This window comes from Tachysurus fulvidraco, chromosome 14 (genome assembly GCF_022655615.1).
Source record: "Tachysurus fulvidraco isolate hzauxx_2018 chromosome 14, HZAU_PFXX_2.0, whole genome shotgun sequence".
Classification (NCBI taxonomy): Eukaryota; Metazoa; Chordata; class Actinopteri; order Siluriformes; family Bagridae; genus Tachysurus; species Tachysurus fulvidraco.
In genome coordinates, this window is record NC_062531.1 from 1645582 (window position 1) to 1662205 (window position 16624).

At 42.3% G+C, this 16624-nt stretch overlaps 1 protein-coding gene across 1 annotated transcript in view; it reads right to left on the reverse strand.

Moving 5' to 3' along the window:
* obscna (obscurin, cytoskeletal calmodulin and titin-interacting RhoGEF a) overlaps positions 1 to 16624 on the reverse strand; it is a 65932-nt gene that overhangs the window by 41977 nt on the left and 7331 nt on the right. The window contains exons 8-32 of the mRNA XM_047799928.1: positions 16346 to 16612; positions 15982 to 16245; positions 15639 to 15905; positions 14763 to 15032; positions 14407 to 14673; positions 13501 to 13767; positions 13137 to 13409; positions 12248 to 12511; positions 11560 to 11826; positions 11203 to 11469; positions 9936 to 10202; positions 9578 to 9844; positions 9220 to 9486; positions 8861 to 9127; positions 7800 to 8066; positions 6798 to 7064; positions 6434 to 6700; positions 4858 to 5124; positions 4394 to 4660; positions 4048 to 4314; positions 2468 to 2737; positions 2105 to 2383; positions 1686 to 1943; positions 423 to 689; positions 71 to 337 (exon numbers count right to left, since the gene is read on the reverse strand). Coding sequence (XP_047655884.1) covers positions 71 to 337; positions 423 to 689; positions 1686 to 1943; positions 2105 to 2383; positions 2468 to 2737; positions 4048 to 4314; positions 4394 to 4660; positions 4858 to 5124; positions 6434 to 6700; positions 6798 to 7064; positions 7800 to 8066; positions 8861 to 9127; positions 9220 to 9486; positions 9578 to 9844; positions 9936 to 10202; positions 11203 to 11469; positions 11560 to 11826; positions 12248 to 12511; positions 13137 to 13409; positions 13501 to 13767; positions 14407 to 14673; positions 14763 to 15032; positions 15639 to 15905; positions 15982 to 16245; positions 16346 to 16612 — 6684 coding nt within the window. The remainder of the gene's footprint in view (positions 1 to 70; positions 338 to 422; positions 690 to 1685; positions 1944 to 2104; positions 2384 to 2467; positions 2738 to 4047; positions 4315 to 4393; positions 4661 to 4857; positions 5125 to 6433; positions 6701 to 6797; positions 7065 to 7799; positions 8067 to 8860; positions 9128 to 9219; positions 9487 to 9577; positions 9845 to 9935; positions 10203 to 11202; positions 11470 to 11559; positions 11827 to 12247; positions 12512 to 13136; positions 13410 to 13500; positions 13768 to 14406; positions 14674 to 14762; positions 15033 to 15638; positions 15906 to 15981; positions 16246 to 16345; positions 16613 to 16624) is intronic.

A 16624-nucleotide genomic window follows, 5' to 3' on the forward strand; every position in this document is an offset into this window, starting at 1 on the left:
TTAAATAAAAGGTTGTTTAATTAATTTCCAAATATACATATAAAACATACAGATTCTTGTCGTTCTTTACCTTTTACTAGGATATTCGCCGTTGTCTCTAGACTACCAACACGACATCTGTAGACTCCACTGTCTTCACATTTTAAGTCATTTATCTGGAGCTCTAACTCACAACTGTTCTGTTTCATCTGGTATTTGATTCCTGGCCTCAGCAGCACGGTTCCTTTCCTCCACTGCGCTTGAACTCCTGGCTTAGAGAGTTCACAGCACAGGAAAGCGGTTTCACCCTCTTCGGCTTCCATACTTTGGAGTTTCTCACGAAAGAACAGAGGTTGGTCTAGAAAAAGGTGCCTTTAATTTAGACTATATTAATGTAATACATGTTTTATTACTGAATATGCTTTTCTCATTATGAAGGATACCTTTAACACTAAGACTAGCTTTTGTCTCGATGCCATCCACACAGCATCTGTAGATACCGCTATCCTGAACTACCAGCTCGGAGATCTGAAGTTGTGCTTCACAGCCGTCCTGCTTTATTTGATACTTGTTTCCTGGTTTAATCAAAGTACCTCCCTTCTTCCATTGCACCACAACCCCTGGCTTAGAGAGCTCACAGTGCAGAAAGGCGGTTTCACCCTCTTCCACCTGCTGACTTTGAAGTTCCTCACGAAAGAATAGTGGACGTTCTAGGACACAGGATATGGGACCAATTTCAACATTAACGTTCCATGGACATGGTTTCTTTAGTAACATGAATGTCAATGTAATGGCCTGGAGGCTGGGAGTTCTAAATTAAAACTGTACAATTGGACTGAAATATTAAAGAATAAATAAATAAATAAAAGAGGGACAAACTAGGGGTCTTCTCGGGTCTAAAGAAATCTACCCGACCCGAAGTGACCCGAATCACTATTTAACTGAACCCGACGTGTATAATTTATTATTTTTTTAAGAAAGACCCGACCCGAGACAAAAACGAAAAAATCAGACCAGAGTCCGACCCGACGGCAATTTTTTTTTGACCTGACTTGGTGCATAACTAAACATAACACTAAAGTAACCGCTACAGAGTGGATTAGAAATTGATTGACAGGTCTGTTTCAACGAGAATTAGCTTACCGCCAGCCACACGCCGTCAGCCACATGTCACAAGCGGTCTCGGCAAACAAAGGAGAGGTTGGAAAAGGACTCGAGTCGATGCACACACACGAGATACAGTTGTTCGGGTCTTCTCGGGTCCGTTCGGTAAAAACACATTCATTTTAAATTACCCGAGACCCAACGCCTCTATTATTAGACCCGACCCGTGTCCGAGGTACACGTGAGACTTTTAGACCCGAACCCGCTCGGGTCTCGGGTCGGACCTCGGGTTTTCGGATCTAACTGGACCCGTGAAGACCTCTAGGACAAACTAGAGCATTTATCTCAGCTACTGATAAAATGTCTAATGATGTAACTCAGGTCAAGCTACACATTTGATGCTGTACCCATGTCTCTTTCCAATAACAACTGATTTATGGGTTTCCCAGCAATGGAGAACCTACAATCACAACTTTTACAGTATATACAGTATATAGATTTTTAGTTTTATAATCAATTCATGACATTTCAGGTTGTACAAATATATTATAGTCACAGTCATTTTGAGTTTGTCAGCCATGGCCTAATAAATACAGACTTACCTCTGACGGTGAGAACAGCCATACTCTGCATGTCTCCTGTGTCGCACATATAAACCCCAGTATCATCTTTTTCTACTGTGTGTATTAAAAGCATGTTGTGCTTCCCTTCTTTACGGGGTTCGTACTTTTCCCCTGCCAGAAGTGTCACATTGTTTTTTTTCCAGGTGATGGGTGTGCAGTCAGCTGATGTCACACAGGATAACGTGGCAGTTTCGCCCTCCAAGACTACCAGGTCTTTCACTTTTTCTTCTATCAATACTATATAAACAGAAGAACATTAAATATTTTCTGTTATTCTATCATGACCAAGTAGAGTAGTAGAATTTTTGGAAAAAGGTATGTTGGCATCGGCTTGAGCTTTAAAACATATACAGGGTTTCCTCTGATGGCAGGAGAAGGACCTTCACTTCTATTCTCACCTTTGGGTTTACTTTTCACCTGTAGACGAGCCGAAGTCCACTCTTCTCCTACCACAAAGGCCACAATACCTGACTCCTCAGGTGTTGTCATGGTAAGCGTCAGGTGATGCTCACGGCCGTGACATGTCATTTGGTTCATTTCGTTTGCCTGCAGAACGGTGGAGTCAAGCCACCACACTCCGTCGGTAATGTCGCTATGCGAAAGCTCACACACAAAATGGGCATCTTCTCCTGCGACGATGGTCAGGTCCTGTAGCTCTCGCACAATTCTCACACGATCTAAGAGATAGAAAAAGCTTTAACACAATAAAAATGATTTCTAAAAATATTTCTACTGCTGCTAATAAGGCATTGGCTATTTACCGATCACTCGAAGGTGTGCTGATGTTGTCTTTCCCCTTGTGCTACACGTGTACACACCAGCATCCTCAGACCTGAGTTTCCGGATCTCAAGCTCCTGTGTCGAGCCCTTTTGGTGTACAGTAAATCGGCCACCTTGTGTGATCTGCAATGAGTCTTTTTTCCAAGCCACTGGTGCATTAGGACTTGACAGCAAGCAACTGAACACCACAGAGTTTCCTTCCATCACCTCCTGGTCCTGTAGCTCTTTCTCAAAGAACACAGAGGCTGCAGCTGTATGCAAAGCAGAGGAATGTAAAGGGGATGTAAAAAAAAAAGTGATGTTCTTTCTAGGGTGTAAATCATATATAAATGATACAGCCTAGTTGCAAAAGCTAGTAACATCTGTGAGCTGTGGGATAATACTGTAGATAATTTCTATACATAAAATGTTTTGCTTTCCTTGTCAAAAAAAGATAAAGATTCTATTTGTTGCCAAATAGAATTCTAACAATAGAAGACAATGAAACGCTTACAGACCTGTGTTTGTTAATTAGTAAATACTGTATATGTCACTGGTCCAAAATGGTGGTCTGATGCCTTCATGTGAAAATGGGAATGTGTTTGTTTAAAGGTGGGGTCTCCGATGTTTGAGAAATGCTTCAAAAAACCGGTACGAAGAACTAAAAATCAAAACAAATACAAAACAAATGTGTAGCCAATGAGCAGAAAGGGGCGTGTCTCGTCGATATGGGTGTAGAGAGTGTTCAGTGCGCATGTGTGACATCAGCAGAAAGCGGTTTTAACGTTGACATGGAGGATAAAAACGAAGAAAGAAAGAGAAGAAAGACTTACGATGAGGCAAGAAGTAGGACGTGTTAATATAGGATCAGCTTTCCAGCGCTGGAGAGAACTGAAGGAGCAGGAAGTCGGCCACATATTCACAGGTTGGAGTTTCCCGAGTCAATAACTCCTGAGCTAAACGCTGTTACTACACAAATAACACCTCTTTTCTATCGTAGTAATGTAGAGAGGCAGCTACAACCGCGTTTTGTGTAGTAACAGCGTTTAGCTCAGGAGTTATCGACTCGGGAAACTCCGACCTGTGAATATGTGGCCGACTTTACTTAAGACGCCGAGGCGCTTTTTTCCTTCTCGATAGGTGAGTAACGTTGGTTTTGCTTTGTTACACAGAACTAATATATGCCTTTGTCCTTTACATCATTATGCTTGTGTGTCATTTTTGCTTGTTTGTTTATCTACAATCGTATTGTTCTTCCCTTCAGCTATGATAAAGACACGTTTCTTACCGTTAGTCACCTGGGTTACGTATGTATGTGTGGGCGGAGCTATCGATACAGGGGTGTGATTTTATACTGTATGTCAACATTGCCTTTCAAACATCGGAGACCCCACCTTTAAGCAGCACAACATAATCATTTTTACAATTTACTACATTTACTACTAGGTATGTTTGGGCATACATAGTGAGTGATGGATGTATAATGACTGAGAAAAATGATTGCAATAAATGTACCTGCATTCATAATATAATTCCTAACACCTTCTCATTTAGGAGGTGTAACCTGTCACGATGGACCTACCCCTGACGTTAACTTCAGCTGTAGTCTTCTGATCTCCGACAACACAGCTATACTCCCCAACATCCATAGGGAGCACGTTGCGGATGTGTAACTCGGCGACTAACCCATCTTGCTTCATCTTGTACTTTGATCCATTACAAAGCTCCTCTTCATCTTTCCACCACTGCACAGGTACCCCAGGTTTAGAGATCTCACAGTGAAGGACTATGATCCCTCCTTCTGGAGCCTCCTGGTTCATTAGATTTTGTCTGAATGTAACCGGAGAGGCTAAACAACCAAAAGAGTATATGAGCAGGCGAAGGATTCAATCGAGTAAAAATAAAAGCTTGAGAAGAGCTCATCCTACCAAAAACTTTGATGTTGGCTTTAGTATCCTGATCTCCACAAATACAACTATACACTCCACTATCTTCAGACGTCGCTTTCTTAACGATCAGCTCCACTGTAGTATCTCGCTGTATAATTTGATATTTGAGCCCAGACTTGATCACCTCCTTCCCTTTTTTCCATTGAACAGGAAGCCCAGCTTTGGAGAGCTCACAATGCAGGCGTACATCGCTCTCCTCTTCAACTTCTTGGTTTTTTAGTTTGACTTTAAAAATAATGGGTGGGACTAGACACAGTAGCCAAGACAAGAAGGATTTTAAGAACTTTAAGTGATTAGCTTTCCTACGTTCTAATTTTAAGCCATGCGAAGCCTCATAGTGCACAAAACAGATTCATCTACTGTATGCAAAAGAAGGAACTTTACCACAGCAAGCAAAGCAAGAGCCATCGAAAGCCATCTGTGCTAACTAAACGGTGCCTTACCCTGAACAGTAAGCTCAGCGGTTGACTCAGAATCCTTAGTTTTACATGAATAATAGCCAGCGTCACTTCCCTCAACATTACGTATGACAAGTGTGGTCATTTTTCCGTCTTGCTTGATCTCATATTTATCTCCTGCTTTCAGAATAACTCTTCCTTTCCTCCAGTCCACCGGAGCTCCAGGTTTTGAGAGCTCACAACTAAACACTGCAGTTTCGCCTTCTTTGGAAACTTCGTTTTGGAGCTCTCGTTTGAATGTGACTGGTTGAGCTAAAAAAAAAACAAAAACATAGAAATGTGACGTATCCGTGTGGAACTATATGAAGGAATTAATAAAGTAATTATTTTTATTTAACCCTCGTATGTCGTTGGGGTCTGTGCATGGGACCCGTATTCATAAACATCAATAGTTTTGAAAAAATTTGCTTCCTTGTAAATTTGTTGATTTTTTTTCCACTCATATCTTGATTAAATTTGATTTTCTTTTTTTTAATTACTTTTTATTAAAAAACAACAAAAAACGAGTATCACTTTAATTTAAAAAATGTGATGTAATAAAGATAAAGGGCAAATATTAACCATATATGTTTATATTGATTGTAATTGAGATGAAGAAAACATCTGTAGAGTATTTTAACATAAAAAATTTGATCGTGTTGAATTAAAAATCCAAAAATGCGGCGGGTCAAACGGACCCACGAACACTGGCTGAGTAAAGCCCTATTCGGACAGGATTAGTTCTACGTGGGGACGTGGAGTAATGCAATTTTATCCCAGGACGTCTGTAATATTAATTGGCCAGTTCGCTCGGGACAAGACGTCTCAGTAAAACTAGCAGAAGTGGGAGGGGTAACTCGCTTTACGCACCACAGTAACCTCCTTGTCGTCATGTGCGTATGACGTTGCTTCTTGTTATCACTTGCGCAAACAGTTTTACGTGGGGACGTGGGGGGTAAAGTAAATATTACCAGAGCTTCTCTGTGATTTTAGTCCCGTCCGAATGTGCCATCTCGGTAATCATTACGGACAATGTCACTAAAGATTACGGCGACTTTTACCTTCTGTAAAAAGGTCCGGAAAAATTACCTCAGGTAATACTAATCCCATCCGAATCGACCCGCTGTAAATATGTACAGTAAAATTCCGTCATTTCCTGTTTAAAAGTAGTTTTTGGCGCGTTTTACAAGCATGGACGCGCTTGAAACAGGAAGCAACGTCATACGCACATGACGCCAAGGAGGTTACTGTGGTGCATAAAGTGAGTTACCCCTCCCACTTCTGCTAGTTTTACTGAGATGTCTTGTACCGTGCGAATTGGCCAATTAATATTACAGACGTCCTGAGGTAAAATTGCAGTACTCCACGTCCCCATGTAGAACTAATCCCATCCGAATAGGGCTATTGTCCATAATGATTACCAAGATGGCACATTCGGACGGGACTAAAATCACCGAGAAGCTCTGGTAATAATTACTTTACCCCCACGTCCCCACGTAGAACTAATCCCGTCCGAATAGCGCTCAACAAAAATACGAACACCATACGAGGGTTAACTTGTCATGACTGTAGCAGAACCTACCCCGAACTTTTATTTCTGAGGTAGTCTTTTGCTCTCCTATCGTGCAGCCGTATACACCAGCGTCCTCACATGAAACGTTCTTAATAACCAGCTCAGCGGTCTTTCCCTCAGTCTTCATGTGGTATTTTTCACCCCCAGCCAGCTCTCGTTGACCTTTCCACCATTTCACTAGAGCTCCCGATTTAGAAAGTTCACAACGTAATGTGATGTTCTTGCCTTCCACTGTTTCTTGGTTTCTCAGGTTCTGTTTAAAAATCACTGGTATAGCTGAGAACATGAGAGCAAATTATACGTGACATCAGAAGAATGCTTGCTGGTCATCGTGTGTGTGTGACGAGGTATCTCGATATAAGTGATTTCATACCTTTTATTTTAACTGATGCACTGGATTTCTGATCTGGACACACACAAGTATAGACACCGCTATCTTCAGGTACAACTTTTCTGATGACAAGCTCCATTTTTGTGGCCATTTGTCTCATCTGATATTTCTCCCCAGGCTTGAGAAGTTGTTCTCCTCTCCACCACTCTACCAGAGCTTCAGACTTTGAGAGTTCACAACGCAGTGTGACATTGTTCCCTTCTTCAGCTTCTTGGTTTTTTAGTTCTTGCTTGAACATTATTGGCAGAGCTACACAAAACAAGAGTTTACACCAACCAGAAATCTGCTTTGATGCATTAAGTGGTGCCCTGTAGAAGGGTTATCTACGGTGGCCGAGAAGTGCAAAACACATCGACATATCCGAAAACAGATTAATACATCAAAAAACACATCGACAAATCCGAAAACAAATGAACAAATCAGAAACGGTAGGTATCGTTTTTGAATGGAAACTTACCGATCATCGGACGAGACACCTGTCACTCAAGATATACAGGTACAGTATGGAATCTTATGTGTAACGTGCAAAGTTCTCCGTTTAAATATAAGAAAATAACAGAATGAATCCACAGTAATCCATTCCATCCATCCATTCCAACTTTTCCCTGCGGCAGACTGTTGAACTTCATGTATACCTTGAGTGACAGGTGTCTTGTCCAATGATCGGTAAGTGTTCCAATCACAAACTATACCAACCTCTTCCGGGTTGTCTGAATTGTCGTTGTGTTTTCGGATTTGTTACTGTGTTTCGTGCAACGATTCAGACAACCCGGAAACGGTAGGTATAGTTTGTGATTGTCAGATGATCGGTAAGTTTCCATTCACAAACTGTACCTACCTTTTCCGGGTTGTCTGACTTGTCGTTGTGTTCTCGGATTCGTTCATTTGTTTTCGGATTTGTTAATTTGTTTTGCACTTCTCAGCCACCGTAGTTATATAACATGTTTAGGTAGTGACTAATGATAAGCAGCTAGTGTTTCCTACCATTGACTTTGATCTGTGCCTCAGTGCTCTGTTCTCCACAAACACAGCGGTACACTCCACTATCTTCTGGTTGTGCTTTTCTTATTAGCAGTTCTGCTGTCGCACCCTTTTTTCTCAACTGATACCTCTCCCCGGTCCTTAACATTTCGGCTCCCTTCCACCACTCCACATGTGTGCCAGCTTTGGAAAGTTCACACTGCAAACTGATGCTGCTTCCCTCTTGAGCTTCATGGTTCTTCAGAACATTTTTGAAGGTAGCAGGAAGTGCTACAAAAAGTCATGGAAATTTTTTTGTTTACAGCATAAGCATGACAAGGAGTCCAAGAAGACATTTATAAATAAACTCTAAAATTTTCAACAAACATCTATCACGTGATGGGGTTGCGAGTCTTCCTCCAAAGGAATCTGCTGTGGCAAATTTACGTCTATGATAAAAAAAGAGGATGTTTCTTTTGGTTGGTTGAAAGTAAATTTATAGAGAGAAGTTCAAATGTGGGGGGGGGGCATGGTGGCTTAGTGGTTAGCACGTTCGCCTCACACCTCCAGGGTTGGGGGTTCGATTCCCGCCTCCGCCTTGTGTGTGTGGAGTTTGCATGTTCTCCCCGTGCCTCGGGGGTTTCCTCAGGGTACTCCGGTTTCCTCCCCCGGTCCAAAGACATGCATGGTAGGTTGATTGGCATCTCTGGAAAATTGTCCGGAATGTGTGAGTGAATGAGAGTGTGTGTGTGTGTGTGAGTGAATGAGAGTGTGTGTGTGCCCTGTGATGGGTTGGCACTCCGTCCAGGGTGTATCCTGCCTCGATGCCCGATGACGTCTGAGATAGGCACAGGCTCCCCGTGACCCGAGAAGTTCGGATAAGTGGTAGAAAATGAATGAATGAAGTTCAAATGTGATATTATGGTGCTTTAAATGGTGTCTCATGGAATCTTCAGCAGAAATTCCACTGTTGCTACAGTAGTTAGTATATGACATGTAACTGTTTCAGGTTCTGAATAAAATTTTGTGCAACATAGGTTCTAGGAATTTGTTGTGTAATCTGTCTTGTGCCTTACGAGCCTTACCTTGTACAGTCAGTTCAGCTGTTGATTGTGCATCTTTTGTTTTACAGATATAGCTTCCGGAATCATCTTCCTCCAGGTTGTTTATTTCCAGTTTGGTCAGCCTTCCTTCCAGCCTCATCTTGTACTTCTCTCCTGGTTTCAAAAGAACTCTTCCTTTTCTCCACTCTACTGGAGCCCCAGGTTTGGATAGTTCACAGACAAACACAGCTTTGTCCCCTTCTTTACAAACCTGATCCTGGAGCTCTTGTTTGAAGGTAATTGGAAGAGCTGAGGCAACAGAAACAGACTTTATGTTCCAACAGCGAAAATTACAGAAGGTGCGATAAACAGATTTAATTAATCAGACCTTTGGGTAGTACCTTTGATTTTCACCTCTGCAGAGCTTTTGTGATTTCCCGCATCACAACTGTATATCCCGGCATCATTAAGAAGTACATTTGTGATTTCCATCTCGGCTACCTTGCCTTCTTGTCTGATCTGATACCTCCCACTTGGTGCTAAGCGTTCTTCACCTTTCCACCATTCAACAGGTACTCCAGCTTTAGAAAGCTCACACCTTAGTACAACATCTCCTCCTTCTAAAGCTTCTTGGTTCTTTAAATTATGCTTGAAAGTAGCAGCCACACCTCCATAAGCACAAATCAAGCCATGTAATTAGGTGAATGATATAATAATCATACTGTCACATAAATAAAACATAAAACTAAATTATCTTACCGACGATTTTTATCATTGCTTTGGTCTTCTGGTTTCCACATATGCACCTGTAGACTCCACTGTCTTCAGGCACAGTGTCACAGATGATAAGCTCATGTGTCGCATCCCTTTCTCTCATCTGATACTTCTGTCCAGGTTGGAGAAGATCTTCTCCATTCCACCATTCCACTGGAACACCAGGTTTGGACAGTTCACAGTGCAACGTCAGAGTCTTGCCCTCCTCAGCAACCAAGTTTGTTAGCTTCTCTGTGAAACTGACCGGTCGCTCTGTGGAAAAAAACATTCACCACAATAACAAAAGCAAATCCGCAGTCATACCGAATAAGAATAAGATTCGTCTACATTTCGTGACACTTACTGCTAACAGTGACTCTAGCTGATGTCTGGACATTTCCACATGAGCAGCTGTATATCTCACTGTCCTCGCATATCAAGTTGAATATCTTTAGCTCTAACAGACAATTTCTTTGTCTCATCCGGTACTTTTCTCCAGACTTGAGCAACTCTTGGCCCCTCCTCCATTCTACAGGAAGTCCAGGTTTTGATACCTCACAGTGCAAAGTGACACTGTTTCCTTCTTCCACCACTTGAGATTTAAGCTTCTTTTTGAAGGTGATAGGTTGTGCTAGGGGGACACACTTCCAGTCAATCTCCTACTACAGTGATACCTCGAGAAACGAGTGCTTTGACATATGAATTTTTTGAGATACGAGCTGTGATTCGACCAAATTTTTGCCTTGAGATACCAGCAAATTTTTGAGATACGAGCATCCGAGCCGCCGCCGCCGAAACAAAGATCCCCAACAACAAAGTTTCCCCCGCCTCAGCTTCCCGTGTCTCACTCGGTTAAAGCCGCCTTCACACTGTGCACGGCAAATGACGGCCGATAAACCGGAAGTCATTCATTTCCTATGGAGAGTCGCAAAGGCGCTGCGTGAGGTGCCGAGCACCTGCGGATCCGTAATTTTTAGATCCGCTTTGAGCGTTGGAGCTGCTAAAAAAATTTAACTTGTGCGACTACACTCCATCCGATATGCCGACCAGACAGGTTTTTATTAAAATGACCGGCAGATATTAATGAGTAAAGAGTGACAAAAAAGGCAAAAACAAGTGAAGAGAAAAACGATGAAGAAAATGTAGCAAAATTAATGTAAAGAAAACAGAAATTGTAGCAATGAAGTTCAGTTAATTTTAGCGAAGTTTAGTTAAGTTCCATTTAAGTGTAAAGTAGCATTAAGAGTGTACAGTAGCGTGTAAGTGAACGAAAGTGACGTACGAGACAAAATTCCTCCTAACTCCTCTGCCTGTTTACTCCTCCTTTAACATTCTCTTTTATTACTGTATGATTTTATACAATATTTGTCATTTATGAATACAGGTACTGAACATTTTTCATATTCAAAACACATAAACAAAACAACTGGAGTGGAATTTTGCGAGCTTTAACGGATTAATGGTATTTCAGTCGATTTAAATGGGGAAAATTGCTTTGAGCTACGAGCAATTTGAGATACGAGCAAGGTCACGGAACGAATTAAACTCATATCTCGAGGTATTACTGTATATATAATACAAAAATTACTAACAATGATTTTTTTACCAAAATGTCTAAAAACTTGGCCAACCTTTTATCGTAATTATGGCTTCGGTCCTTTGGCCAGTACACACACAGCTGTAGGTTCCACTGTCCTCTGGCACTGGATTCCTAATGACCAGTTCCTGTATCGATACTATTTGTCGCATCTGAAACTTCAGCCCTGGGCTGAGCACTTCCTCATTCCTCATCCACTCCACTGGTACTCCAGCTTTGGAGAGCTCACAGCGTAACGTCATGGCCATGTCCTCCTCTGATTCTTGATTTTTAAGTTCTTTGATGAAAGTTATGGGAATAGCTGACAACAGGAATGGCGGATGTTACCCTACTGTCTTGCAATAAAGAAGAAAATAGATTGTAAAAATACGGTTTGTTTGTCATATCTTACCGTGGACCGTCACCGTGGCCGTGGACCGCTGGTTTCTGCATATGCATGTGTATGTCCCTGAGTCCTCAAGTTTCAAATTGTGGATTGTAAGAGAAAGATAATTTTTTCTTTGCTTCGTTAAGTATTTTTCTCCTGACCTGAGAGTCTCGGCTCCTTTACGCCACAAGTACCGAACGCCGGGTACGGAGAATTCACAGAACAGTGTCACACTACTTCCTTCGTCAGCTTCTTGACTATGAAGCTGCCTTGTAAATTCAGCAGGCACAGCTAATGATCATGAAACAAAGAACAGATTCAGGGTATAATATTTTCTGGAAGGTTTTATACCATGGACATGTCTACATGAGTAGTGTTTCCATTCCAGATGATGCCAGATATGGTACCTTGACTAATGTAAACTATACCACCAATAAATTTATAGAGATCTTAGCCCAGTTTGTGAGTCTAATTTTAGTTTTTGGCATATTTACTTCCAAACATCCTACAGCTAAGAAGACACCAAACTTCTTTTTAACAAGCTAACAAACTGTTACTGCTATCTTATGGTTTGTTAAACAGCGAGTTTAACAAGATGTCAAGAACATCTGGAAGAATCCGGGCTCAAAATAATCATTACATGATTGACCTATTTGCTATTAAACCATTATTTTAAGGGAAATACAAGTTTTACAGTTTCGTGAAGCTCCACCTTTAACAGTCACTGTAGCCTTGGTACTGACAGATCCTGCGTTACATTCATACACTCCTGCGTCGGTGTCCTTAACCTCTCGGATGGTCAACCTGGCCTCATTTCCAGAGCGAGTCATGAAATAGCTGGAGGAATTCCACATTAAGCAGCCATCCTTATACCACAGGATATGACATGGTTTTGAGGCCTTGCATGACAGATTTAAACTTCCTCCCTCGATAGCTTCGATGTCCTTTAACGGTTTGATAATCGTTGGGCGTCTTTCTAAAAAAAAAAAATTCAGTATATTCAAACTCCAACTGTGTCTAAGTTTATTCATTCATTCATTCATTCATTCATTTTCTACCGCTTATCCAAACTTCTCGGGTGACGGGGAGCCTGTGCCTATCTCCGGCGTCATCGGGCATCGAGGCAGGATACACCCTGGACGGAGTGCCAACCCATCACAGGGCACACACACACTCTCATTCACTCACACACTCACACACTACGGACAATTTTCCAGAGATGCCAATCAACCTACCATGCATGTCTTTGGCCCGGGGGAGGAAACCGGAGTACCCGGAGGAAACCCACGAGGCACGGGGAGAACATGCAAACTCCACACACACAAGGCGTAGACGGGAATCGAACCCCGTTGTGAGGCAAACATGCTAACCACTAAGCCACCGTGCCCCCCCCGTGTCTAAGTTTACTGTGTCTAAATGCTGCTCAAAACAATGTCCCATTTCTTAAAGATTGTGTGTTTTGTCTTCAGAAAAAGGTAATCAAAATCATAATATGACGTTCCATCACAAGACAATCAGGAAACAATCTTACCATGTAATCTGATATAGAACATACGGTACGTGAACATGACTAAGCCTGCCATAGAATCGTTACCTCTTACCTCTTACTAGCAGTGAGGCATAAGATCTCTTGTCTCCAGCTTCGAAAGATATCGTTCCTGTGTCTTTGCGTGCAAGCTGTTTGATGGTAAGAGAGTGGTAGCCACCATGTATCATTTGGATCTCATTTAGATCATTAGTATAGAGCAGAGTCTCATCGAGATACCATTTGACCTCGGTGAAGTCACTTGGACAGATACGACACTTGAATACGGCGCTGTCCCCTTCCAGACATTCAACATCCTCCAGTTCATCCAAGATAAGTACTTTCTGACCTGCAGGAGAGATCAACAAGTATACAAAGATAGGTAAATAGTGTTTCTAATGTGAGTAAATGCTGCAAAAATGGTCGCATGTTATCCTTACCTTGTACTGTAAGTAAGGCCCTGCTTTGCATTGTCCCAACATCACATGTGTACAAATCACTGTCACTCTTGTCAAGGTTGAAAATGGTAAGTGAGAGGAAGACCCCTTTCTTCATCATCAGGTACTTCTGACCTGATATAAGCACAACCATGCCTTTTAACCAGCTCACCTTAGTGGCAGGTCTTTTGGTCTCACATTCCAGCACTACCATAGTCTTTTCTTCTGCATTTACATCTCTTAGCTCTGTAGCAAATGTGTGCTGGAAATCTACAGGGGATAACAGAAGAGTATATTCTGCGTGAACTGAATCAAACTATGAATATAAAAAATTAAAAACAAACCAAAAGTACCACAGTTAGCTCTGATTTAGACTCTGCAACTGAAATAATCTTTCATTCAATCATTCATTCATTCAATTTCTACCGCTTATCCGAACTTCTCGGGTCACGGGGAGCCTGTGCCTATCTCCGGCGTCATGGGGCATCGAGGCAGGATACACCCTGGACGGAGTGCCAACCCATCACAGGGCACACACACTCTCATTCACTCACACACTCACACACTACGGACAATTTTCCAGAGATGCCAATCAACCTACCATGCATGTCTTTGGACCGGGGGAGGAAACCGGAGTACCTGGAGGAAACCCCAGAGGCACGGGGAGAACATGCAAACTCCACACACACAAGGCGGAGGTGGGAATCGAACCCCCAACCCTTGAGGTGTGAGGCAAATGTGCTAACCACTAAGCCACCGTGCGCCCACTGAAATAATAGTTTCTTTAAAAAGTTACCTGAAATCTCCTTATGTCAAATGATTCCTACATATATTTCATCATAACATCTCTTAGCTACAGCTTACACAATATGGCATTACTGCACAAATAAAAATAACTCCAGCACTTACCTCTTACCTCTAACCTTGCCCTAGTGGAGGTTCCATCAGCCTCACAGCAGTACTCCCCAGAGTCCTTCACAGTTGCATTATGGATTACTAGCGTAACCAAGAAGCCCTTTTGGATCATTTCATATTTAGAATTAGATCTGATCGACCGGCCATTTTTCAACCACTTGATGGTCACCCCCGGTTTGGTAATCTCACAGCTAAGCTCTGGATCTTCTCCAGGTACCGCCTTAACATTTAGCATGTCTCTGAACACACGTATAGGCTTTTCTGAGAACAGATGGCAGAGAAGTTTTGCTCAATTATATAGACAACCCAAGAAATCTATGATATCTTCTAAATAACGATGTATGATATACCTCTGACAAACAGCATGGTCCTGCAACTGAGATCCTTAATAGTGAAGACCACTTCCCCAGCATCGGTAATTATAACCTCTTGGATGTTCATGGTGTATTTGCTCCCCTGGTTAGCAATTTGGATTCGGGCATTGCTTATGATCAGCTGGCCATTTAGTGTCCATGAGGGTTCGTCGATGATGTCATGTGACAGAATACATTCAAAACTGCAGTACTCCCCCTCAAGAACCGAAATTGTCCGCAAGCGCTTGACAATGGTGATGTGCAGATCTATAAAAGAAAATACAATGGAAGTTTATTTGAATTAGTAGAAATGGCATGTCTAAGGGTCTTTTTACACTCGGTCACTTCATGTGTGTTCTCTGATCCGATAGCTATCTGATTTGTTAAAACTGTACCATTTACATCAGGCCACATAAACACGTCTCGGCGAATTGGATATCGATCCGATCTTTCTACTCCCGCCCAAAATGCTAATATATTTTACCTCGTTTCCGGTGTAATGGAAATGGAACACGCTTTGGTGTATGCGGTTGCTACAAAAAACAGCATTTACTGCATTTAGTGCATTTTAAGACCCAACGAGACGCCTGGGTGAAAGATCGGAGCCGGCGCTGGTGGGAAAACATGCGAGTGACGTATGTGGCTTGAACAACCACATTCATTTACACCTGTCCAGTTTCATCTGAAATGCGTCCCAGACCACCTCCTGAAGGGGTTTGTACCATCGGATTTATATCCGTCTCCAAAACGTTTCGGAGGGCATTTAGACCCGGTCTTTAGGATAGCTATCGGATCACAGAAAACGCATGAAGTGACCAGGTGTAAAAACCCCCTTTCATGCAAAAACACATTCAGAGCTCAGATTAAACTTACCACGAACAACAACCTTGGCTTTTGTTTGGCTAGTCCCAACATCACAAGAATATTCCCCAGCATCATCTTTCCTGAGCTTGTGAATGATCAGAGATAATAACTTTCCCAATTGAAGTATTTCATGTTTCTCACTGGCATTTAGGACCGTACCATCTTTGCTCCATACAGGGGTTACTGCTTGCTTGGAGACTTCGCACTGTAAGCAAACTTTGGCACGTTCTTCAGCCACAACATCTTCCAGAGGTCTAAGAAACACTGCTGGCCTTTCTGAGCAATGGAGTCACAACAAATCAAATTCTCGTTGGTTTTCTTATCGGAGCATAAATAAAAACACGATCCTCACCTTTGACTCTGAGAACGGTGGACTCGCTGATGCTGACGGTCTTGAAAGTCACCCTGCTCTCCTGTGGTGCAAGCCTTTTCAGGACCAGAGTGTAAACTTTGCCTGAGTTCTGGATCTTGTTTATGTGACTGGCATGAATCACCCTTTCATTGAGAAGCCACTGGATGCCTGGTGCCTCGTGGTTTAGCTCACAGAAAAACACTGCTGTTCCTTCTTCTTCAACCTCTACATGTTCCAGATGTCTTGTGATCTTCAGCCGTTTCACTGCAAAAAAAAACAACAACAACGGTTACTTCTTCATCCCTTTTCAATTCCCATCCACCAGCTGTCACATGACAACTATCAACCAGGAACCAACACATACCTTCTACATTGACTCGAGCTCTGCTCTCAGCTCCTCCAGCCAGGCAGCGATATTCCCCTGTATCTACAGCCTTCGCGTTCATGATGATCATCTCGACTCTGTTCTTCTCCTGCCTCATGTTATATTTGCTTGAGGCCAATAATGGTGTTCTACCCTTGAACCAGCGCACTACTCTTGGTGAAGGACAGAACTCACATTTGAGAGCCACTGAGCAGTTCTCTTTAACCTCCACATCAGAAATAGGCTGGGTGACCACCAAGGGGCGCTCTGTTTCAATAA